Below are 25,239 nucleotides of genomic sequence, written 5' to 3' on the forward strand. Positions count from 1 at the left end.
GAAGCACCTATAACCTCAGTTCAGAACCCAGCTGCAGAAGGACTCTTTCAGAGTCCCTCATATAAAAGAAACCCATAAAAGTGTCTGAAATAAACCCTTATGAATCCTGTTCTCAGAGCACTGGTTTAGAGCATCAAAACCCCCTAAAACTGGTCCATACATCTCTCTGAATGTACACAGTTTTGTTCAGCCTCTCTTTAAAATGCTGCAACCAAACCAGCAGTACGACAACCATCACGGAGTTATCCATCCTACTCAGCAGTCCCCTCAGGAAAGCACAGCTAACATCTGTGACTCGATTTTTTTCAAAACAGAGACAGGACATCAGGCCTCATTAAAATGCCGTATCATGGTGTCAACCTATGTTTCATGCCCTTCTGAGAACCGGTTTCTCAGAAACAGGGGAGCACAAATGTTTGGCCTTCTAATTCACAGCAAAGAACTGTTTTACAAGACATTTCAGTAAATGAGGGTACCATATCAAATACCATCTCTAAAAAGAGCAAGTTGCTATGTATTTTTCAGCAATAATTAACTGACAATCAACCCTCCAAATACCACTTACTTCCTTTCCTGTGACAACTCTTTTACCTCTTGTTTCAATATGCAACAGCCTGAGAGACACAACAGCAAACAGCTTTCCGGATCATTGTTCCTTGATACAAAGCTGTCCCTCAAATACAAGCTGTATTAATGTTCTTTTCCCCAGTGTTAAATGTTTTTGATGGCTAAGAGAAAGGCTCCATAGTGTAAGAGTTTGTTGCTGGATGAGGGCATCCCACTGTGGGCTGTATTTGGCACTTCTTTCCTATAATGTGAAAGCATGACACCCATTAGTATAATTGAGATTTACAAGCCTACACAATGAAGCAAAACTTATAAAAGACCCAAGAGAGTGAACATAAGCTATCACCGACAGGGGAGAATTTGATGCATAAGCCATAATGCCGTTACTAGAGCACTTCTGCCCTTCCTGAAAACACAATTTTGGTGATGTTTGGTATTCATATAGTTTATCTATTTTGTATTTTTATCTCACACTAGTTTTTGAAACTGAAAGTGAAAAGTCAAAACAAGTAAAGTCATCCTAAAACATGATACAGTCACACAGTAATAAAATAAAAAATCTTTGAAAATAAGAAATTGATGTAACAATTGATGTCTTCAAGGAGACAGATGTGCAGGTCTTCATTTCTTCAGCTTTTTTATCAGGTATTTTAAAGGATCAAGCCTATGCAGATGACACAATTTGAATAACTTCATTTGCTCTGAACTACACTTGTGAAAGCACTATTTTTAAAAGAGTCTATTTCCTTCAGTGCTGCTCAAATTGCAATCAAAACCCGGTAAATCTAAGCTACAGTTCTGCATTTGTCCACTAGAGCTTTTTTCAAGTCCAAACTGAGTCTAAACACAATGATGTATCTGCCTGAAAAGCTGCCCACATGGTGCTGTGCTATTTTAACTGATAGTCCTTGCAATCTCACCTTAATAAACAGAACCTACCTACATCCGCTGACATCATGAAAAAGTCATACTACCTGGCTCAGAAACAAGGACTGGTATTTACAAATTTCCCCAGAAGTGTCCTCAGGCAAAATGAACAGATGCCTAGGTCAGCAGAGAGGAAGAATTTAAAAACTTAACTGTTGTATGCATCTACTTGGTCTACACTCTTTCTATCTCTCACACACTGATTACACAGGCAGTGAAACACAAATATAAAATACCTGTTGGGAATGATAAATGACAAATATAACCCGTTATTAAATTGAAATGACTGAACTGTTGAGACATAGAAGAAAAAAAAACCAAACAAAACAGAACTGTTAACCCAAGTGTGTAACATGGGTATGACGTGTTATGGAATGAAGTTTGAGCTATCCCAAACTAGGCCTAGGGTTTGGGCCTACTGGGCCCTAGTCTTGGGCCTGTGTGAAAGTAGATAAGCCTGTGGCGCAGTTAGAATTTAAGTTAAGGTGTGTGCATGCTTTAGATAGGACAGTTAGAGTAGAATCACGGTAGCTGCCTTAAACTAAGATTGTTTGCATTCTTTCTCACACTGAATGCCAATTGGAATGCACCTGCAAACTATCTGAAACTGTATAAAACCAGCCATTTTGGGAATAAAGAGGAGAACGTATGATCTGACCATATTGGTTGTACTCTGCATTGCTCTGTCCAGCCCCCATTAATAGAGGCCTGGCAAAACAAGTGTTTTTGTCTTGTAGGTGGGAAGACACTCCTGCAGTCGTACTATTCCTACTTTGAAAATAACTAAAGAAAGTGTTAAAGAGCAAAACTTGGTCCCTAAATCCTTACATTTCTAGGGCCAGCAAATTTTGATAACTTGTATCCAAGAATTGTAAAAGGAAAGGACGAGAACACCTGGGAACTTAAGGTGATGTTCAATAAATTTTGGAACATGAGAAATTCTCCCAAGAACTCAGAAGACTCAGTGCTTGCATAGTATATACTGGAGGCACATAGCACATCACAACATCACAGTCACGTCAGCTTGACATGATTCAGGGTGGGCAGGAAGGGAAAGAAGGAAGGACAGCTGATATTAACCAGACTGGTGAAGAATTAACAGCAGGAAGTATGGCCAAAGCCAACAGATCCTATCTAATCAGATTACATTTTTTACATTTTCTAATCACATTTCCTAATTAGATTGCAAGTTTGACCAGAAAACATATGTTTATGACACATTTAGGTTTTCTAAGGTATTTCTCTTGGCACATTTTAATGAAATTTTCTTTTTTAAAAAAAATCAATACTATGCTCATTCCTCTGATTCAAAATCTGGTAACTGAGAGAGCTTAAGTTACAAAAGAGGAGTCTTTATCAAGCAGGTATATATCTACCAAAACTCTCTGGAGTGATCAACTTTGTCCCTTCTAGCACTGAACATTGGTACAAAGATTTGAAAGACAGCATGAAAATGTTCCTGGTCTCATCCATAGACAGTACAAACACTGCAGGAACACATTTTTCTCAGGAAGACAGGTGATAAGACAAACAACCACTGCTGCCATTTGTAACCCTGGGCACCAGGAAAGTTGGAACTCCCGAGTGCACATTTCTACAAGTTCAAACAAAAATTGACACAAAAGAGAAAATTTCCTTCTGGAAACAAGGCTGTTGTCTGCAAAGCAAAAACTCCAAGAGCCTTGGTTTCATTTTAGGATAGCTGAAAACTGTTTATAACATATGCCTGCAGTCAAAAGGGTTAACAGAATCCCAGGAGATGCACAACGGATCTAGGAATCTCTCCTGGCACTACTGTCTCTTGTTGCAAGTGCTGCTTTACATCTCTTCTGCTTGCAAAGCCACCTCTGCCTAAGTAATACATTCATTCTATTTTCACCAACATCCAGGCTTTTCCCCGTGCAGAAGGGCATTGCTGGAAAGCAGGTACCAGACTAGACTTGCTTGCTTTCTTCAGAGATACCACTCCAAATGACAAGAAAAGGTATTCACTTCAAAATTGCACATTGCTATCTACTTCCCACACAGTATTTCATATTTGTCTACATGGTCTTCTTGTCTGTACAGTTAGAGCTTAACTTACTCAAGATATACTTATTGCCATCCTGTTACTCTTTCCTCTGTCAGTGCTGATTTGTTCACATGAGCAGACTCACGTTTTCTCAGAAACACTCTTTTCTCTGTGGCACAGTGTCTGCCACTGCTTTGCTTCTCTCCAATCTTTCTATTTTGGCAAATCCAATGCAGCACTTAACTTTCCTTGAAAGGCACACACAGCTCCTGAAAATCAATGATCTGAACTGTCTAAACCTGTCCCCATTATCAGCCCTTCAATTACGACTCTCTGATGTGTGTTTCCACAGTGACACACACAAGATATTTTTAGGACAGAGTACAAAGGAGAAGGAAGAGATGTGTGGCAGCAAAGAATACCCTGGGAGTTTTAAACCAGGCTCAAGTCCGTCTTGTCCTAAGGACATGAACTTTCTATTTTCTCCAGTGAGCTTGAGAGCATTACCATGCAAACAGGAACAACACAAAAAAATGCAACTGCTTGAAAATTAAGTTTGATTACATTCCCCAGGGATCCTTCCCAACTGCCGCCTCTCTTTCTTATGAGGTTGTTATTTCAGTAAGTATCATCTGCAGCCTGCTGCAGTTTTCTGTATGCAATAAGACTGTTTTCTACTTTAAAATTAAAATATATTAGATTAATTAAAAAAAAAAAAGAAAACAAACCTCCCAAAAAAACCAACAAAACAAAGCAAACAAAAAACCCTCAACAAACTAAAAACATCAACCAAAAAATCCAAACAAACAATAAAAAACTCCACGCAGTGCTGCAGTGTGCAAGCTGTTCTGATAACAGAAGTACAGAAATTGGGAGTGTGCTGGTCTTGCAATCTCATGTCAAACATCCAATTTCCACAGCTGTTCACACCTCATGGGACACAGCAATACAAAACAGTCTGAACTGCAGCAAGCAGACTTCCAGCTCTCACAGGCATCAAGGGATGGTAACCTGCACCCCTGGTAACCTGCACCCCTCACTACTGCCCACAAAGATGCTATTCCTAAATGTCCCACTGTCTGCTCCTTTCCATCCTTTGCCTCTCATGCCTGTCTCTTTTAGTTCCTTACAAATTTTATTAGACATGATTCCAGCATTCTCCAATAGATTTGAAAACTTTCCTGTACCCTTACTTCTACCACTACTAGTTACAGAGACAAGTAGTTCACTTCAAATCTTCTATTAAGCAACACCTCCATTTTCAAATGGCAATGACCTATATTTAATAAAGCCCACTAGCTAGCAACAGTATTTTCACACACAGCTTTTGACAAAACCACACAAGTAATCTGAGCTGCTGAAGATGCTGACATTATACTCTTCAGTAGAACAGATTACAGATCCCACTCTTGTGAGACTGTCATGTTGACTAATAATTCTGCAAAAATGGCAAAATTATTTAAAAGCCTACACTCTTGCTTCATTATATGCAAGGAAATCTGCATCAACATATTCAAAGATCTAAAATTCTCTGAGCATACAAAAACATTCAACATCACACTGGTGTTTACCCTTCTCTTGGCTATGCAACAAGAGCAGAACTTGGCCCTTAGCTGCAAAAGACCAACTTTTGCAAATAATCTTATCATTTTTTTATGGCTCAAAAATGTTTTTTTTAAACAAAAACCCCCACTCTTCTCATACTCCAAAAGCCCCATGAGATACTATGCCAAAATGCTGCTATACTATTAGACTATTTACAGTAAATTCATGTGCAAAACCAAATCCTCTGCATTTAAATACTGCCTTTAATTTGTATTTCACAACCGAGTTGGGCAAGCAGCCACTTGGCTGGCTGGGCAGAGGAGCCAGCTGGCCAGTTCATGGAAGGAACCTGTTAGAGACTGCCCACAGAGGCAGCCAGGAAAACACAACAGGGTCTCCAGCAGCACCCATGGGTCCCTCATGGGCACACACCACACTGACTCACCCTGTTGCCCAGCTCTAACTATCATTCCTCCCACCGCAGTCCTATCCCCACACCTCATCTGTAGCAGTTCTACCCATTTCCCAGATTTAAAACACCTGGCAGAATTGATTAAGTAAAAACAAATGCATTTTATAACCTGGAACTACTTCCTTTTTTCCAACTGTACCTACAGAATGAAAGTGCCCCTCTGGGTAACCTTTGCTCTGGTAACACATAACACAACACACAGAACTGTGTCCCAAGTCAGCCATTAAGTTTACACTGCTAAATAAGACAGGCAGCACATTCCAGTCTTCAGCATTAGAGTAAAACAGAAGAGCTGGTCTCTGCCTCAGCCTCCATATAAGACACATTTGGAAGTACTAGGGTGTATTTTCTGTGATGTTTTCCAACACCTACGCCGAGTTAAACAATTAGAATTTCTTGTTGTTCACATCAGGTTCACCTCTGTTTTTAATACAGTTGCTGGAGCACACATTAGCCTTTTAGAGATCTAAAAAAAAGCAGAGACTACAGAGTAAGTACCATGCCTGTTGTCTGACTAAAACCAGTGCAAGTCTACGCAGAAAAGAATCCAAGCCAGAAAGTAAATAGTTTGCTGCCTCACATACTTACTCACTAACTTCTTAAAGTGGAAGATGACCCCAAAAGCCTTTCCAGCACTGGCAAACTGCTCAGAAAATAATTCTCTAAGGAGTTAATTTGGCTCTTACATTGCAGAATTTAGTATGCAAGCACAGAATGCCCAGGCTTTTCTCTCTGCAACTCCAGTGTACTGTGATCATGTAACAAACCAATGTAAGGTTCCTTATCTTACTTCAGCAACAGAAAGCAAAGAATTTGAATCGTTCATGAAACCAACACCAAAAAGATACATGATAGTCTTAGAAAATGTAGCACTATTAAGCCTTTTGGACAAAGGGTTAGTGAGTTGCAGGGCACTCTGGGGAGCACCTCCAGTCACTCCCCGGTTTCCCCGTGGTTGCTGACATGCAAGGAGTCACTGGAGACACCAACAAAAGATGGAAAGCAGTAACTGGAGCCTATCTAATTGTAAAAGTCAGAGGCTCTATTTAGACTACCTTGTACCCCTATCATCCCCACACTCCCTCAGCGTACGGGACCTCTGCTCTCAAGCAGCCTTCTCCTGCAATCAAATATTTCTGGTACTGCCCAAAGGCACCACAGCACTTTGCCGAAGAGAATTCAAGGACGCCACCGTGGGGGAGAAGGGGGTGCCCAGACTTCCTCAAAATCCAATGCCATTCTTGTTTTTGGTCTGGAGAGGTCATGCAAGCAGTTGACTGCACCTGCAAGGAGGGGTCAGAGGAAGCAATAAAAGTCAGAGCAAGGGAAGAACAGAGGAGCCACACAACACAGGGCAGAATGAGAAGTCACACCCAGCTGCTATTACACTAAGGAGTTGCACTCACTAAGCATAAGTGTGTCACCCATGAAGGGACAAAAGGGGTCTTAAGACAAGGTTATGTGTTAACTTGCTTCAGACACCATACACTCTAAAGGATACAAAATACTGCAGCAACTACAGTAGGACCAAAGCAAAAGAAAAATTTTAAGTGAAATTCATTTCCTGTTACAGATTGGTACAAACAATTATGATAGACTCATGTTCTTCAGTGCATCCTGCCTGAATGATGCAGCAACCCTCACTGGTCTGCTCCAAGATTCTTTTTAAATGAAGACTGGCTAAGTAGATGTGATACAATCACTGCTCCCCGGAGTTCACTGTTCACAGTGGACAGGTATGAAATGTATTTGCATTAGTAGGTTGTTCTCAGAATGGGACAAAGAAAGATGTTATGAAAACATCCTAAGCCCCGCTTGCACCTCATGATTGTCTTCTTCCTTTCACTGGATCAAATGCAAAAGCACCTGCTGGGTGGGCACCACACACTTCTCATACCAATGTACTCAGATGGACTCCCCTGCTTTTCTGAGCTAAACCACCCTGTAACCTTTCCTTGGTTCCCCCACAGGAAAGAGATTTGGCAAAAGTCTGAGGAAGAAAGGGTGATATTGGATGGGGTCCAGAGTACAGTCCTAATGCAAACCCTGTTTTCAGGATTCAGTTCATTTTCTCTTGCTGGATACCTGTGGTGATCAGTAGAGAAACACTTAAGACTAAGGAACAAAATGCCTCAGATGGGAAGGCAGATGGAATACCCTGAAATAAACTCTTTGTAAACATGCTTTTTGCCCAGAACAAACAACATGTGCCAGACTCCCCATCTGCAAAGCTGAGTTACACTACAGCAAAACACCCCTCAATGCAAGCCCTACAGGAATGCTGCCATGGTCACTGTCCCTTGGATGTATACACTCTGTGCTGCCTCAGCTTCCGTGCATAACAGTTCCCAGACAACTGAACTTTATGGCTGCCAAGATCTTTCCTCTGCAATCAGTTGCATGACCAATGCCCTGTCCTTTTTATTTTTTTTCCCTTGTCTTAAAGTTGTCTCTACTTCTTGTATTCCTTGCCTTCGTGTATCACCCACAAGTGTGTTAATTTAGCTGACATTAGGTATCTCCCTTGGTTCAGCAGCCTTTGGGTAATTAGAGGCCTATATTTGGGGAAAGTGTTGGTTTTATTATCTATATCAATCACAATATGTAGATCTATACAAATACAGGTATTGTGCACCCTGGACAATTATCCTCATTTTAGTCTTTATACCCTTAAAAGAAAGGTAAGGTTGAAGTGAATGAAGACCACTCAGGAAAGACACAAAAAGTTTGTCAATCAGATTTCAGAGCAGTGCTAGAAGCAGATGTCCCGACTTCCTGAAACCTCAGCTTCATACAGGGCCACATATGTCTAAATCATGTCCCACTGTTACTTTATCTCTTATGCTACAATTTAAAACTTTATTTATGTTTTCTTCGTTTTCCAGGTCTTCCCAAGGACATCAGCCTGCTTGTTTCAAGAAGAGATTGTGAACCCCCAAAAATCACTGCGGCCTCTGTGTTCAAATCTCTGTGGTCCAGCAGCTAGAAACAAGACAAGAGGGGAAACCCTAAATCCACAAATCCAGTTGTCAGTTCCACCTTACAAAAACTAAATCTCACATAGGAATAAAACAGACCAACATCCCTCAACCCCATCCTATTTCTCAAATCTGCTGAAAGCAAACACCTGGGCAATAGCAAAATAAGAAGCGGTACTTCCTACAGGTTCTTTCCCTTTTTCAAATGGAGTGATGAAAAATGCCTACTCTATCCTGAGTGAACCTTTAGTCACATTTTCCCGTATTTTTCTAATCTCTGCTCAAATCCTAGGATCTTTTTTCCTTTTTTTCTCCAAGGTAACAACCTTCTACTAAAAAACTACCCCCGAAAACATCCATAACATATAAAGCAAGTATATTTAAGTCTTAACCTCATTCTTCTAACAGATGAACTTTTAAGGTAGAAATGTCTATTATTTGCTAACTCTGTGACTCTAAACTCCACACTATGACACTTGAACTTTCCTCTCTTCAATTTCATATATACCATTTCCTGGTTTAATGATACAATATCCCAGTCCTTCGCTGTACTGATGATACTTTCTAGATCCATATCCTGAGCAAAGTTCATTACACATTACTGATTCTTGTCCCATGAGTATCAATGAAAGTTTTAAATAAAAGCAGCCCCAGAGCAGAGACTTAAGGAGCTGCATGAACAGTCTTTTTTTTTCTCTCGGTAATACCCTGGAACTGCAATGTGTCACCCAAGTGACACACTGCTCTGAAACACAGAGCTATCAGCACCCTTGACTTGTTTCAAATATGCAACAGAAAAATGCTACACACAGATAAACACCTGTGCCAGATGTCCTTAGACCAGTTACTGGGATGCAGCCAGGTGGGTAGGGAGGGTGATGGGCAGTTCCCAAATGCCTCCTAGCACTAGTAATGTCACAGTGGCACTTCACCAATGGTAGATGAATCAAGTATGAACTGGTGACCTGATTTAATTTTACAGTGGAATTACAAAACACAGTGAAGAATACTACTCCATTCTCTGGGGCATTGCTGCAGATCCTATACAGATAAACATCTCAATCTACTGCCATGTTCAGGTTAAACTCTGAAAGAGATCTTGTCTTGTAATCAGGTTAAAAAACTTAACAAGAAAGATCCTAAGAACCCTGGTTGAAGCTTAAGGACTTGGGGGGAGGAGGTGGGCTAGTGGAGGTTTTCTGCTTTGAATTTTTGGTTTTATTTTTAGTTTAGATCATTCTGATCTCCTGACCTGTACACAAAAATATCCTGTGTGAGAGCTAAGAATGCCAGTGGCTGACGGACAATTCACGAATTCCTACACTTCACAGAAATCCATCTACTGAGATGAGTGAGAATCTGAGCTATTATGCCTAATGTGTTTCCCTCATTTGGGCTTCTAATTTGCACACCATTTATCTACTTACAGACTTTGTACATCACTTCATCTCCATGTCCGGCATCTTGAGTCTTCACACTGAACAGTCTGGATGAATAATGGCCTTCAATTCAATTATTTGTTATGTAGGACTTAATAGTTCAAAGAATACAAGTTCTTAGTAATGGGGAAACAGAACATTTGTCAAATAATGAAAAAATGCAACTCAGTTCAGCTAGCTCCAGTCTTCATAAAGAAGCTTGACATAAACAAACTTGGCTTGTTTATATTTAAAATATCCAATAGTCATTCAGTCCTTTACAGAACACATTTCTTGAGAAGTGTTATGATAATCAACTTAACTAGAAATAGTACCATATAAAGCAACATTCACAGCCATAACATGAAGGGACTATGCCAAAAGCTGTTCCACTGCCTTGCCAGGAGATGATGTATCCTAATTATGAGAAAATGGCCAAAAAGATAACACAGCTGAGCTGGAGATAATACTCCTTTCCAGTGACCAAAGCAATTCAGAGCACTGGTGCAAAATAAATTTAATAGCCTAAAATCTCACCTCAGTAAATAACTACAGCTGATGATCTTGCATGAAATATAATGAATTTAATGTTATCACTATTATATCTTACTAAAATATTAATATTAGATTTTATGTTTTTTGAAAAGACAGTTACCAATTTTCTGGAAGGCAGTGATTGCTACTGCAGGCAGGGGTTTTGTGGTTAGTTGTAGCTAATTTACAGTCTCCAGTTTCATTCCCTCCTTAGAGTTGGACTGCTTTCACAGGTGCAGCTATGGTTATTTAGCTTCATAACTCTCCTTGGCACCTCTCTCCTGAACTGCTACTACTCTCAGACTTTTGATCTCTTTTCCAAAGCCAAGTGGAATCCATTTCCTGATTTGAAAGAGAACACTTAATTAGATAAACAAGTGGCATGTTGTCTCTGTAGCTTAACTAGCAATAAAATAAGAAACATACTGCTCTCTTTGTGAGGAAAAACCTGTACTATTCTAATTTATCCTTCTTTTTTTCTGATAGCTGAGACTGGGGTCCTGCTTCCAAGAAGCAGCAGTAGCTTGTGCTGTGCGTTTTGATGAAAAAAGGATTATAACACACCTGTTGATTTTTGACAAGCATCTGCCACCAGCTGTGATTTAACTACATTATATAAAGATACATCAAAAAATCTCAGCAAGTACTCAGCCACTCTGAACTGACATGATGTAATAAGAAACGGAGCTTCTACTTTTGATTGTAAGTTATTTAAAAAAGATAAAAGCTGATGTAAAATATGCAGGCAATGTAGTTTAAACACTTTGGTGTTGTCTACAGGTATGACAAAAACAGTTTAACGAACATTAAGATCTACTGAGACTCTTTGAGCACTAAGATCCAGCAAAGGACATCCAGACTACATACAAAAAATAAAGCCAGGAAGCACCTGTATTTAAAATAATTTCTTACACCTCGTGGCAGCAACAACAACCAATTCTTGCTTTCTACTCCACACTTAACTTTCAAGAGAAGGCACCTATATTAAAAAACAGATATCCCAAAAATACTCCAGGTTGGTGAAAACCCACTCTACACCTTGTGCCAAAAGAATGGCCAGACTGGAGTAAAATAAAGATCCTTCCAACTCAGTAGTCTTCATCTGCAGACATGAGCAAGTTTTTATGGAAAGGCTGCAAAAACAGAGCAAAGATAAAAGGACACAATCACTGACCTCCAGGTGTTCTGGAAACCTTCCACTTTGGGATGTCTTGAGTAAAAGGCTACTTTCTCATCACTCTGCTGGAGTTTTTCTCCACCACTTTATCATTTTATTTCATTTCATCACTTTACTTCATTTTATCCATTTACTTCCCTGCCATTCAACATAGCTCATAGTCTACAAATTTACCCATCTTCTGCAAAGTCAATTGAAATTATAGATTGAATCTCAGAGTTAGCAATTCAGCAATTTTATATTCATGTGTTTGGAAAAGCAGCTTAATGTTTCTTGTGGGTTTTTTATTAATAATAAAGCTTCTTGGCTATGGCTTTTCTTCTTCAACCAATGTCCTTGTCTTAACATCTGTATTAAAAATTAGTTTGCTATCTCTTATACAGGATATTAGAAAACTCTAAGAAGCTATTAAAGAGCATAAGGACAAAGGCCAACTAATGAATGTCAGAAAACTCCTGAGAGTCAGCAGCTGGGCAAGAAAGAAAAAAAAACATAATAACAGATGAATGAAAATTGATACAGCATTGTACAGTGAAGGAAGAAAGGCAGCATATGGACACTGATCTACCTGCTGCTGTGCAGAAAGAACCTGAGCTGCTGCTTTCATGAGGAAAAAAATTTGAACTATATAATAAACTAATCTTAACAGCTGTCCAACAAAGCTGTTAAGTGTTTGGAATTACCAAGAAACAAAAAAAGTAATTAGGAATACACTATGTCACTGAGTAAATAATCTCAAGCACTGTGCTCAGTGTCTGACTGTTCACTGTGTCCTCCATGAGAACAACTCCAGGAAGCATCAAATAAAACTGATATAAAGACTTAGTGAAAAATAAATGAAAATACAGCTAAATCAGTTTTAAGTGCTATAATTCATATGTAAAGACTCATATTTCCAACACTGAGTAAAGGGATGCCCAGATAATATGTGAAATACTAACTAATCAATAGGTTTTCCTTGAAAAATTTGATCTGAGTTGAAAACAGAAGCACAAATAACCAAATGGGAGATGTCCAACTGCTACGTTCTTCCTCATATCCAGATATTTACTTAGTCATTGCTGGACAGAGGATGCTGTATAAAACAGACACTCACCCTATCCAGTCTCCATTTTTATGGTTTTGACCAGATTTGGTCCATGACTGTTCTAGATAAGAAAACAGACAGAATTAACATTTCATTAAAGTTAGCAGATATTCAAGTTTGGACTGATCATTTAAAATTGTCTTTGTTTCAAATATAAACATTTCAAAAGGGAGGGGGAGGGAGGAGTGAAATTTGAAAAAAGAAATCTTCAAACCCAAAGCTGCATCATGAGCCTTTACTGTGAGTTCCAAGCAGAACAAATTTAGATCTACTCTTGGGCTTTCTATGCATCAGCAAGCATTTTATTAGGGGTTTGCTCTTTGCCATGAGAATTGGAACACACCATGAATGAGTTTAAACACAGCCACTATTTAAGCAAACCTTTTCATGACTACTTACTCATTTTAATGCTTGTACTTCTCCAGAGCACACCTGGAGCCAGTGTGTATATAAAGTACCTAAATATCCCACACTAAATCACTAAATCCTTAAATTCCATTGCAATTAACAAATGAGTTGGCTGAGTCCATTTTTAAACATCGAATTCTTGAAAAAAAAAAACAAAGACAACAATTTTTTTGGTCACAAGTTGGTTACAAGCAATACATACAACAGGAGAGAAGCCTTCTCAGCACACCAAACAGATCTGAATCCAAGAGCTTTATCTGCAGTGCAGCTGTTCTGCAGTGTCAGTGCTACACATATGTACATGGATTTGTGTGTGTGTCTGATGTTTGTGTAAATATAACCACGTTTTGATGCTCACACTGTGCAGAGACTGCAGCTTCTCCTCTCTGACACACAAAGAGAATTGAAGAGGCCAAAATGAAAATGGAGTAAAGTAAAAAAAATCCATGCACAGCAGAACCATCAAAGCCTTGTTCCCCCACAGATTTGCTTCTCGCATGTGCTCCATTGTCACAGTCAAAGCAATTTCCTCCAATCTCTCCTGAACTCTCAGTGCTCCTCACCATCAGCAGGGACGTGGTAGCACTGCTCCTCACCCAGTAACAACTTACAGCTGTGCTGAGCCACTGGCCAAGCTGAGTGTGCACACCCATCATTTCACTGATCAAAAGTTCCCACCTTTACCCACAAAATTCTTAAGGACTTAATAGCTTTGATACTTCCACTTCTCTTTCAGAGAATGAGCCAAAAACTTCCCAAGATAATAGAAGATACTAAAAGAAATAATGAACAGACCATTTTACAAACCTTTCATTATGAAGAATCAAAGCAAAATGGATGTTACACATATTTTTTTTTACTTCTACATCCTTAACCTGTAGTCACAATCTCCCAGGTTTCCCTCAGTAAACATAAATTTTTTGTAAAAAACACATCAAACTAATGAAATCATGACACAGTAGATTGATTATGAAAACTCATGGAAACTGGAAATACGATTGACAACTCTGCACATGAACATTATTCCTAAATAATTAGCAAATATATAGATACATATTTAAACAAGAGATTAAGATGCCTTAAAACTACCTTATAAGAGTCATTCCTTCACAGTCCAAAAATCATTATCTTAAAGGAGCATTCTAAATCTGGGTACTCCATCCAAACCTGCTCATAAAGACTAATCCTTATTTTAACCTATCCCTTCAATGGCTCTTCCACTGAAATGTAACCACAATGTTATAATAGCTCCAGTCAGACCCAGCTTCCAGCCTAACAACTTCATATTAGTTAAAGGTGATAAGGCCAAAAGCAGGAGCCACAGACACAGCTGGATTTTCATGTATTGAGATCACTGATGAGATTCATTTGACCTGTCAATTAGAGTATTTTTGAAGACGAAAGACTGGGGGAAGGGAGCTGGCACGGCATAGTTGAAGCTCAAACACAAAGAAAAAGGATGGATGTTAAAGTACTGCAGCAAATACTAATGAAAGTTTGAATGATGAATCTATCGGGGGATGGATGTAGACCACCACAGACACACCCTGCCTTTGGATCATCTTCAAAAAGAAAACTATACAACACAACCACATAACGCAACCCTAACACTAGTCAGTCAAGGAGAATACACTACAAGGCAAACCATGCACAACAAAGAAGAGATGCATAGCAAAAACTGCATTTACATTCAGTGCATACTTTTGTACTTGCAGTATTTTCCCTACTACTGCATGTGAGAAGCGATGTTCAGCAGCTACATAACCAGGGTAGTTGGCAGGCCTTTACTGCTTGAGGAGTGCCAGAACAAGCCAAATTGCAATAATCAGACTGTGGAAGCTCCATGGTATCCAGCCAGGAGCAATTCCCATCCCCGAGGAAAAGGCTGGCAGCTGACTTAATTTCTGCCACTCTCCAAACACCGGGTTCCTACATTTTGGTTTCATCAGATTATCTCTTGCCAGACAAACCAAGAGAAGCTGCAGTGGAAATGTCACTAACACCTAAGTAAGAAGACCCAACTGGCAGATAGGCAGATATGGCCATACTTCCAAACACAAGCAGGACCCACCCAGTACCATCCCCCAGGGGAAAGACAAAAAAAAGAAGGAAGATATTGTCTTAGGGGAAGAAAGGAGATACGAAGGAAGAGCAGGAGACCTCTGAAGAACTTCTGGTTTTGTCTCCCAGACACCTTGTTCACAGAACAGAATTAATGTATGTCAGGAAGCACTACAGAAATACATTCCAATTCAACTCTTAAAACTAAAACAGCCACCTAAATGGCACATGTGCCCAAATGTGTTCTAGGGGTGTCCAGTCACAAGTCAGGGATCAGCACTGAATCCAATTTCAGGTGATCAAAAGTTCAAGTGAGGAAAAGGTTACATACCCCCTGTCCTTAACTGTCTTTATCACTGCCACATGTTTTGCCACATTTAATAATCAAAAGACACTTCCATTGGAAGACAAACAATTCTACTAGCTGCATGCGTACTACAAGGGAATAAAAAGACAAGGATATTTTTCTGGGCTTTAGGAGTGAATTGTGTAGTACTTTAGCTTTGCTAAACCCTGGTAACAACCTTTAAAAACAGATAAACAAATGCTCAGTTAATCAAACAAACTCAAATACTAGGAGATACAGAAGCAGATAAAAATATGTGTTATAAATGTAGCAAGACATTTTGTTCTTCCTTTACTTTAGAACAAATACTATAAAACCATTGTAAAGATTCTTTTATTCTTAAACCACATTTAAGGAAAACACCAAGTCCAACATGTTGGAGGATGTTTTCTGTGTCTATAGGAGAGGAAGTCACAGAACTCACAGAATCATTAGGTTGAAAGAGACCTTCAAGATCATCAAGGCCAACTGATGCCCTAACCCCTCAACTAAATCATGGCACTGAGTGCCATATCCAGTCTTTTTTTAAACATATCCAGGGATGGTGACTCCACCACGTCCCTGGGCAGACAACTCCAGTACTTTATCACTCCTTCCATGAAATATTTTTTCCTATATCCAGTCTGTATTTCCCTTGGCTCAGCTTCAGACTGTGTCCTCTCCTTCCATCAGTTGCTGCCTGGAGAAAGAGACCAACCCCCACCTGAGCACAGCCACCTTTCAGGGAGTAGTAGAGAGTGATAAGGTCACCTCTGAGTCTCCTTTTCTCCAGGCTAAACAACCCCAGCTCCCTCAGTTGTTCCTCACAGGACTTCCCAGTGTTCCCAGCCCCTCACCAGCCTCGCTGCCCTCCTCTGGAAATGCTCAAGCATCTCAAAGTCCTTCCTAAACTGAGGGGTCAGAGCTGGACACAGCTCTCAAGGTGTGGCCTCAGCAGTGCCGAGTACGAGGGAAGAATGACCTCCCTGCTCCTGCTGGCCACACCATTCCTGACCCAGGCCAGGATGCCTTGGCCTTCTTGGCCACCAGGGCACACTGCTGGCTCCTGTTCAGCCGGCTGTCGACCAGGAATGCCTGAACAGCAGTATTAGACCACTGCCATGGGGTCCATTGTCATTAAAATACTGTTGTGATACCCACACAGAACTGTTCAACTTGGGACAGATCATAAAACAGCAACATGTGGGTCAACATAAGAAAAGCATCTCACACTAACTATAAAAGCTTACTGGCATGTAGCAGGAGAACAGAGGTCATGCTGAATTCCCCCAAACTGATGCAAGTCTGCAAAAGATAAAATGCTGCTAGCAGATTTTATGTTACACTGAGGACACAGGTGAAACTGTATGAGTAAGGGAGATCATTCTGGCCCCACTTGGAGCATCTCCTACTGCTACACGAACAGTCACACAACCACCAATTAGAGGTCCACAAAGGGCTGCCCTGACTGGGGCTGAGTGCAGAGGGAAGAATGGAGTTGAGGGAAACTTTTCCAAAATCTTTTTAGAGGCACACATCACTTCTCAAAAATAGTGATACCCACCAGGACAGAGGCAACCTCTGACTAGCTGGGAACAGCCAAAGCACGATCTGCCTACAGGCCCTGGATGGCCAGGAGCTTACCAGATACACAGATTTCCATACTAATGTCTTTCCATTCTCCTCCCTATTCCATGCTAATGTTTTCATTGCCTTTGAAGATGAATGCATCCCTCGAAGCAACTGTTGATTGACAGCTGTTCTCTGTAAACAAGTGTCAAGGAAACAAAGCCTTAATGACACTGTCATCTAAAAATACCATAAACAACGTCTGTGCTACGGACAGATAAAAGAGGGCCTTGTTCCTAATGAAGAGGATGTACTATCAGAGGAAAACTCACTTTCCAGCTCTGTAGGACTCTGTGCATATAAACCTAGCATATTCATTCAACTTCACTGGGCTTTGCTCGCTCCCAGCCCTACTGAGAGGACAAGCTGACACCACTCCTCCAACACAAGGGATTCTCAGGACTAGCAGGCAGCTGACAATTAAGGCGTTAGTATTGGAAAAGTTCACTGTAGCTTTCTGTGGAAAGGCACTGGGAAAACTCAAAGCATTATTAGAAGAGTGCCCTAAATAGTCTGCCAAGACAGCCAATCCAAGCGTCATTTTCACTCAAAGACATAAAAATGAATCATTTTCTCCCTTTACTTCATCCTGGAAATTTTCCTGTATCTAAGTGATTTCATGTCTGCTCCCCTTCCAAGTGCCACAGTTTGATGTTTCTTGTGTTCTGGTAGTGACTTCTCCTCTGGGATTCCCTCGTCCAAGTGTGACCCAAAATAAACAGAGAGGTCTGTCCCACTCTTCACATGTTAACACATGCACTATTCAAAAAGGCTCAGAAGTGCAAAAGACTTTACTAAACAACTGACCCAGAGAGGAAGAGACAGAGATTACAGCATCATATTCTTCAACCTGCTAAGAAGGTCATGACCTATTTAGCATGAAAGGGAAAACTAAGATTTCACAAGGTGTAAGAAAAAAATGGATTTGGAAATTACATCTTACTTCCTCCAGATCTCTGCTAATTATCCTCTGTGTCCTCTCGTCCAACTCTGACCAAATCCCTTTACGAATCTTTTTTTCCATGTATACTTCTGAAAACAGTCACAGTTACTTTTTTTTAAAAAAAAGAATAACATCACACAATGACTGTGCCACCGGTTCTTGTATCTCACACCTATCACTCTTATTTCCCTTGCAGGCCATTTTGGGAACATAAAAAACATATCAGCAATGCCTGTGTAATGCCAAGGGAAGCAGGAATACATTTCAAAGTGAAAATGAGAGATGAATATACATTTCTAGATTTTCTATGTTTTCAGTGTAGTATGTGAGTGATTGTTATGATAAACACAAACCTACAGCACACATATTTGTTGGATTCTTGTACACCGCTATTGTCCTGGAAATTAGGAAACTTTCAGAAGTTTAACAGAAGAAATGAGAAGAAGTCATTCCAGAAAGAGGACTAGAACTAGGATTCCCCTCCCACAGGTATCATTTGGGATTTTATTTTGCTCTAATTCAGGCCATAATTTGTAAAATGGTGTGGAAATATAAGCAATTCACTTGGGCAAAATTACAAAATAATAATGCAACCTTTTGACACTAAAAATGACAACCAAAATGATATTCCATAAAACATATTTATTTAATCAAATCAGTATTTTCCAGTACCTTTTACCAGCTCCAATAACTAAGAAAGTAAAAATTTTGAAGTTTAGGGATCACAGAGTTTCCTGTCATTCATTACCATAGTAAACTGGTGCTTCACTGACCTTATTAAAAATGCCTCAGCAACAAAAGCACAGTAGGCTTTCATTTGATGGTGAACCTGAACTGTCAAGACAAAACAGCATCAAGGAAGGGGCACCACTAACATTCCTGCTCCCAGTATCTGAAAGCTAAGACACTGGTTTTCACCAGCTCTTGGGTTATGAGGCCTGAGCATATCAGTAGTTTTAGGACAGTAAACAAGTTATCCATGCCATAGGTTACTTAAGCATCTAAAGCAAGTTTCTTTAATCCATCATGTTTACTTAATCTCACCTCCTCCTTCTTCTCCCCTCCTTCACAAGAGTAAACGGAATAAAATATTTTCAATAGAAAAACACAATTCATCCCACAAAGAAAAAAAAAGGAAGAAATAGACTTGATGCTGAAGAGCAAAACTTTGGGGATCACCAGGATGAAAATAAATCAACACTGGAGTTCAGAAATGTGGAGACAACCATAAACAAACAAGTTTCAGAAATGTTAGGATTTTATTATGAAAATCAGATTTCATTTCTCATAGCTCACAAAATTATTCATCAATAGATGTCTTCATATGACACTAGATCTTTTCAGAGGAAAGGCAAGCTAAATCACCTTTCCCAACCTGTGGCACACAGGGGAATCAAGATACAGACACAACTCTTATTGTAACCTCTTCAGAGCAGCAACTTCTGGACTTCAAAAATCATCACATCAAAACCATCATCTTTTTAGCCAGAAGCAAAACTCATTTATTCAATCTGAATTAATTTATGATTATATATTTTCAAAGTTTCATTTGGGGGCAGGATGGGAACACAACACCACAACAGTGATTTTTCTGATAAAGGGTTTTTTCAGAACCTTTAAGTGAAAATAAAAGTCAAAAAGTTTGTAACACAAATGAAAGGATAACTTTAAAGGATATTACCAAGCTGGATTTAAAATGCAATTTGAGGGTTTTTTTAGTTGTTGCTGCAGACTAAATACTTCTGAAGACATACTGAAGATCTAGCACCTCATTTTCAAGCTCTCATCCTAATGAAAAATAACAAAAACACTCTGGTAAAGCACAAAACAAAACAACCAAAGGAACTACTTGTATCATCATATCTCCTTTTACTTACTGAACCTGTATGACCAAAACACGTTTTGGGGAAATTCTGATAAGTTGGTACCCACTGGAAATGTAACTTAGAAAATAAAATCGCTGATCTTCATAGCTGTGGGACTGAAACTTCTGGCCTCAAGCAATGGTTTGTTTCTCCAGGAAACATGCCAACTGTGTTATCAGCACTTCTGTAAACTCCAGAGTTTCCTATTTCATTTATACCGGTGCTGTGCTCATGTTGTTTCTCACACACTGCCAGAAGAATTTCCATTGTTTCTGAAAGCTTCCTACAGCTCAGCAGCGAGGAACACACTTTGATACTGACAGGTTAGCAGGGAAAGGTATCACTTTACTCGCCCTAGTGTTCAGGCTCAAAAATTAAGCATCAATCCCCAGCCTGCTGCAGACTTGAGATGTGTTGGCCAAAAGGCATCAGTCCCCTGCGTCATGGGCTCTCAGACACTGCCATTCTCCACTCCAGAATCAAAGCATGAGAGCACATGCACACTGTGCACATTTCATCACCATCTCTGCCTGCACACCCCACAAACTCTCTGGGTTCTGCCTCTCACAAATCACATGTGCCACTTTACACACTCCCTACATCCAAAGTAAAGCTGCAGTGCAGTTCATAAGGAAACAAATGCGTTTTCCCAACCTACCATCCACAGGTGTGATTCACAGCACAGTTTCAGTGTCCTTGAGCTACATTCCTTTTAGAGGAAAACAGAAGCTCATAGTCAGATGCATTTGAAAGGCAATCCAACTAGTAATGGAATCAAAGCAATGACTCAATATTTGGATGGCCAAGCTGTATGACTGATAGAAACCTTCAGTCCAGATCACAAAGGAGAAAAGAAAGAACTAGCTAGAAGTAAATGCCAAGAGGCCTCAGCATCGCCTTTTGACTTTCTGATCCTTCCAAAAATCCAAGCAACATCCACAGAATTAAACTTTCTTTCTGAGTTAGTGAGGTATCAGACTGGCTCATGCAGCTTCTTAGCAGACACACTCGTACCAGCTCAGCTCTAATGACACCAGAAACAGCCCAGAACCACAGTAAAGGTCACATCACTCACCAGGCCACTGCAAGTGCTGATCGCTGCCGTCCCGCTGCCGGAGCCGGGCTGCCACGCCGTGCCAAGGAAGTGGCAAGGAACTCCTGAGTGAGTTGAAATCTTCGCTCTGGTGTGGTTGCCACGTCTCCTTTCTACTACATAGTTATGGGAAAGAAATCCCATGTGGACAGTCAAGTTGAAAAACAGATCCTTCTCCTCATGAATAATTTTGTAATATACCACATTTTCACTTTTTCCAAGATCTCTCTTCTTTCTTGGGCTTGAGATGTGATGGTGTAGATTAAAAGAAATAAACTGCCCACTTGCATCTACTCTTGCGGGATGAACCACATGGTATTCTGCTATTGTCTTCATAAATTGCTCTGAGAGAAAGGGAAAAAAAAATAGAGAGTGCTAGCCTGTTCAGATCTCACATAATTTAAGGGAAAAAATCAAAAGTGAGAGCAATTCACCACAACATCCAACTGACACAAAGGCAGGCAATGCACAGACTACCATAGAATACATTCCTCATTTGGGTTTTCTATTCTCCCATTGTAACACTCAGTTTAGAAGCTAAACATTCTTCTTTTAAAACATTTTGTTACTATGCATATAAAAGACTGACTGTCACACACACCTGCACTTCCCAATCCCACAAGGGCTAGGAACCCCCCATGACCTAGGTGTCTCCAGCACATGACACTCTGATCAAGGAATATCATGTGCTGGAGACCTGGGACATGGTCTTCACACAACCAAAAAACTGACCACCTGAAGCTGGGCACAGAGCCTTGCAAACACACAAAAGGGAAAAGAACACAAATCGGCTTGATTCTTTGTAGTAACAGCATCTCAGTAGCATCAGCTTTAGCAGCTGCTGCAGCTTCAGAATTTCACAGAAGAGTTTGAAGAGGATGAAGTAATCGTCCTCTTTTGTACAAGAAGTTCCAAGCGGGGTAAGATTGGAAATCTTATCACTTGTCAGAATCCAGCAGGGCACACTCAGCCTCATGCTCTAGCATTACTGACATTGTTATCTCCTGCTACAACTGGAAGCATACGTAAGAAGATGATACAGGAGAAACACCACCTGTAACCAGTTTTATTTCTTTTAAATTACTGTGAAACGCAAAACCCCCACGCAAATAACACAAATCCATGTAAAACACAATCCATAAGAACTCATACCCTAAGGGCCAGATCTGCTAGCATACGGGAATTCTACCCCAGAAATGACAGTCTGAACATATTTAATTAAAAAGAAGTTATGATGACACAGATTAATCCAGTTCTTCTTTACCCAGAGTTGCTCTCCACTCCCAAAGTCCCAGCCATTTACACATGCATTGTCTACACCTCATTCATTAACTAAGCTGCTTAACAAAGCAATTAGCCTGTTCCAGGTGCTTCCAGGCTAGGTCTGGTTAGGCAATCCTTTTAGAAGCACTTCTCCCTCCTTTGCCTGTACCTTCAAAGTCACTGAGGAAAAATCCTGCCTAAGCAGACAGCTGTCTGGATTCATCCCCTTCTGGAAGGAACACATCTCAGCTGTCCTCATTAGCTGCAGTTTAAGACATGGCTGCTTGAGTTTCCTCCGGCCATGGACCCCTGAGACACGTGCACTGACACAATTCCAGTTGAAAGGAAAGCAAAACAAAACACACAAAACCCCCTGCCTCGCAGCACATATACAACTACATTAGAAATCTGTCCTAGTTTCAGCAGCACCTTTACATCAGAAGCAAGCTTATTCTCTTGCACAACAGATTTCTTTGTACACAAGTCTTCCCACCAGGCTGCAGTGACTTGGAGCTCTGCAGGACGAGCAACAGCAATGGGGTTTTGGGCCTTCACAGAGCCAGGTCTTGACAATATGGACACTAATGCCTACCACAGGTTCTTACAGACATCTGCCCTTGTCCCCATGAGAGGACTGAGACACTGGAAACTCAGTGCACACCTTCGTGTCTGCAGTTATCACAGCCTGCAAATAGCACTAAAGGTGCTGGATGCCTGATAACGCAGCAGCTCAAGATAAACCAAGGTGCCCCCCTATCACACTCCACAGTGAAGCAGAAAAAAAAAAAGGGCAGGTAGAAAAGATAAGAAACATCCAAAAATACAGCTTATCTGCAGATGTTAAATTGTGAGACTTCCAGGAAATCCCACATCCCATATTGTGCTAGCAAAGTCAGACTAATGCAGAATGCTTCAAGATCAGGCCCCCATTTCTTGGTTTTCAGCACAATTTATTAAATAATCAAATTAAATGCCTGAAGGAAAACTTACTCATTTGCTGTCACTGTGCGACTTCCCTCTGCCTGATATCTTGAACCTAATTTGTTGTGGCTTAACTGCTGAACTCCGTGCAAGACCAAAGACTTGTTGTCTTGGAATTAAAATTATGCAAGGGAATTTTTTACTTCACCACTACAGCATTTAGTGTATAGAGGTTAAAGAAAAGTAGACCATCAGCATCAATAAGATGGAAAATAATGCTGAAGCACTGGATTATCAAAGCAGAAAAATTGAACTTCTTCCACCCACTCATTAAATACTTGTTTAGTCACTGGGGAGGGGAATTATGCTGCAATAATAATGTACTGTAATAAAAATGCAGAAATGAATTATTAAAAAGCCTTCAAAAGACCAGAGGGAATAAGATTACAACACAAAAGTCTAACAGGATGAGGCTAACAATATTTCTGCAAGTAATCACTATCAGTACAGTTTTGCCTAAACTGTTGTGTAAAAGGCAATCCTAACCATAGCAGGAAAATTTACTGACCTCCACACTAAACCTAAGATAGCATAGTTTCTGCTTGGAGAAGAGTGTAAAACAAAGATAGGGGATAAAATTTTGGTGATCCCTTTCTGCTCTTCTAGGAAAGAAGAACTAAATACATGCAAACCAGACTGCTCAAAACTCGGCTGCATCCTTCAACACTGAATGCCTCCATTTTCATACAGTAACAAGAATTCCTATTACAATACCACAAGTTCCCATAAAATTTTGCAGCAGCAAACATAAACGGAAAGAATGAATGCCACTGGCAAGCCCTGGCACCGGCATGTCACAGCATCCCTCTTGGACACAACACACTCTCCACTCCAGGGGAGTCCTGCCTGTCAAGTGGGCACTGCTCAGGCTGTAGCTCCAGAATGTTCTGTCTTTCCAGAACTCCACCTGGGCATGCTGGCGTGCTGTGGTGCTGTGAATGAGACAGAAGCACGACAGTGAGCAACACACATTTGAGTCAGAACTTTGCTCTGCAATCACAGTGTCTGCTCAGGCCCTCTGGGCACACAGCACAGGCAATGTTCAGGCCCTTCATATTTGTTGGAGGAGCCCAAGTATTGTTTAAGTTGTCAGAGAAATCTTCCCTGCAGACCTTGCTAATTCTGCATCATTGAAAACATCTGATAATACTCAAAACAACTCCTGTGTGTCTGCTCCTCTGTGGATCCAAATTCACCACACATGGCAAAGAATTGCCTTATTAAGAATGGCTGTACACAATGTGAATAAACTAGGATAAAGAGAAAAACATACATGATCTGTCACACATGACAGGAAAACCACAATTTACTTTAAATACATAACATCTTCCCTGACAAAATTCCTTTAAAATGTGACACATCATCATTTGCCATTGTTTCATCTCCATCTTTGTAGTTTGTGTACATCTGCCCCTCAGACCCTCTGGCTTCTTTTCAAACCATTCCTGGGATAGGAAATAGCGTGGCTCATCTTGGAGAAAGCATCACACCCAGGAAGGACAGCAAGCTCCAAAGCCCCATGGCAGAGAGCAGGCCTTCAGCACTCAGCAAGGGCATCCCCACCTGTTCCATCTACCAGGGATGTAGAGAGAGCAAAACACTTCAGCTGTACCATGTACAAATTTCAGTCCACACTTCACACTCAAGAAACCTTCCTTTGTAAAAAATTAGCCACATTTTAACTGCCCCTTTACGCAATGCTATTTGCAAACACTTAGGAAGGATTGTTTCCCATGCCTAGGAAGTTAAATTAGTTCTACCTTCATTTCAAATGCCTGACAATTAAACAGCCACTACATGCTAACACAATCACCCCTGTTCTGTCTCATATAGACTCACATATTGACACATATAGAGTCACAGGGATGTAATTATTGCTAGCATCCATTTTCAATGAATCCAACAGGAAGCAACTTCAAGATACTTGAAAATTCACTTTTCAGGCACCTTAGTTA

The 25,239-nt window shown here is 40.4% G+C and overlaps 1 protein-coding gene across 1 annotated transcript in view; it reads right to left on the reverse strand.

Moving 5' to 3' along the window:
* Nucleotides 1-25,239, reverse strand: part of ADAMTS12 (ADAM metallopeptidase with thrombospondin type 1 motif 12) — a 149,987-nt gene that overhangs the window by 123,452 nt on the left and 1,296 nt on the right. Inside the window, exon 2 of the mRNA XM_063422663.1 lies at nucleotides 21,023-21,384. Coding sequence (XP_063278733.1) covers nucleotides 21,023-21,384 — 362 coding nt within the window. The remainder of the gene's footprint in view (nucleotides 1-21,022; nucleotides 21,385-25,239) is intronic.

This window comes from Prinia subflava, chromosome Z (genome assembly GCF_021018805.1).
Source record: "Prinia subflava isolate CZ2003 ecotype Zambia chromosome Z, Cam_Psub_1.2, whole genome shotgun sequence".
In the NCBI taxonomy this organism is placed as follows: Eukaryota; Metazoa; Chordata; class Aves; order Passeriformes; family Cisticolidae; genus Prinia; species Prinia subflava.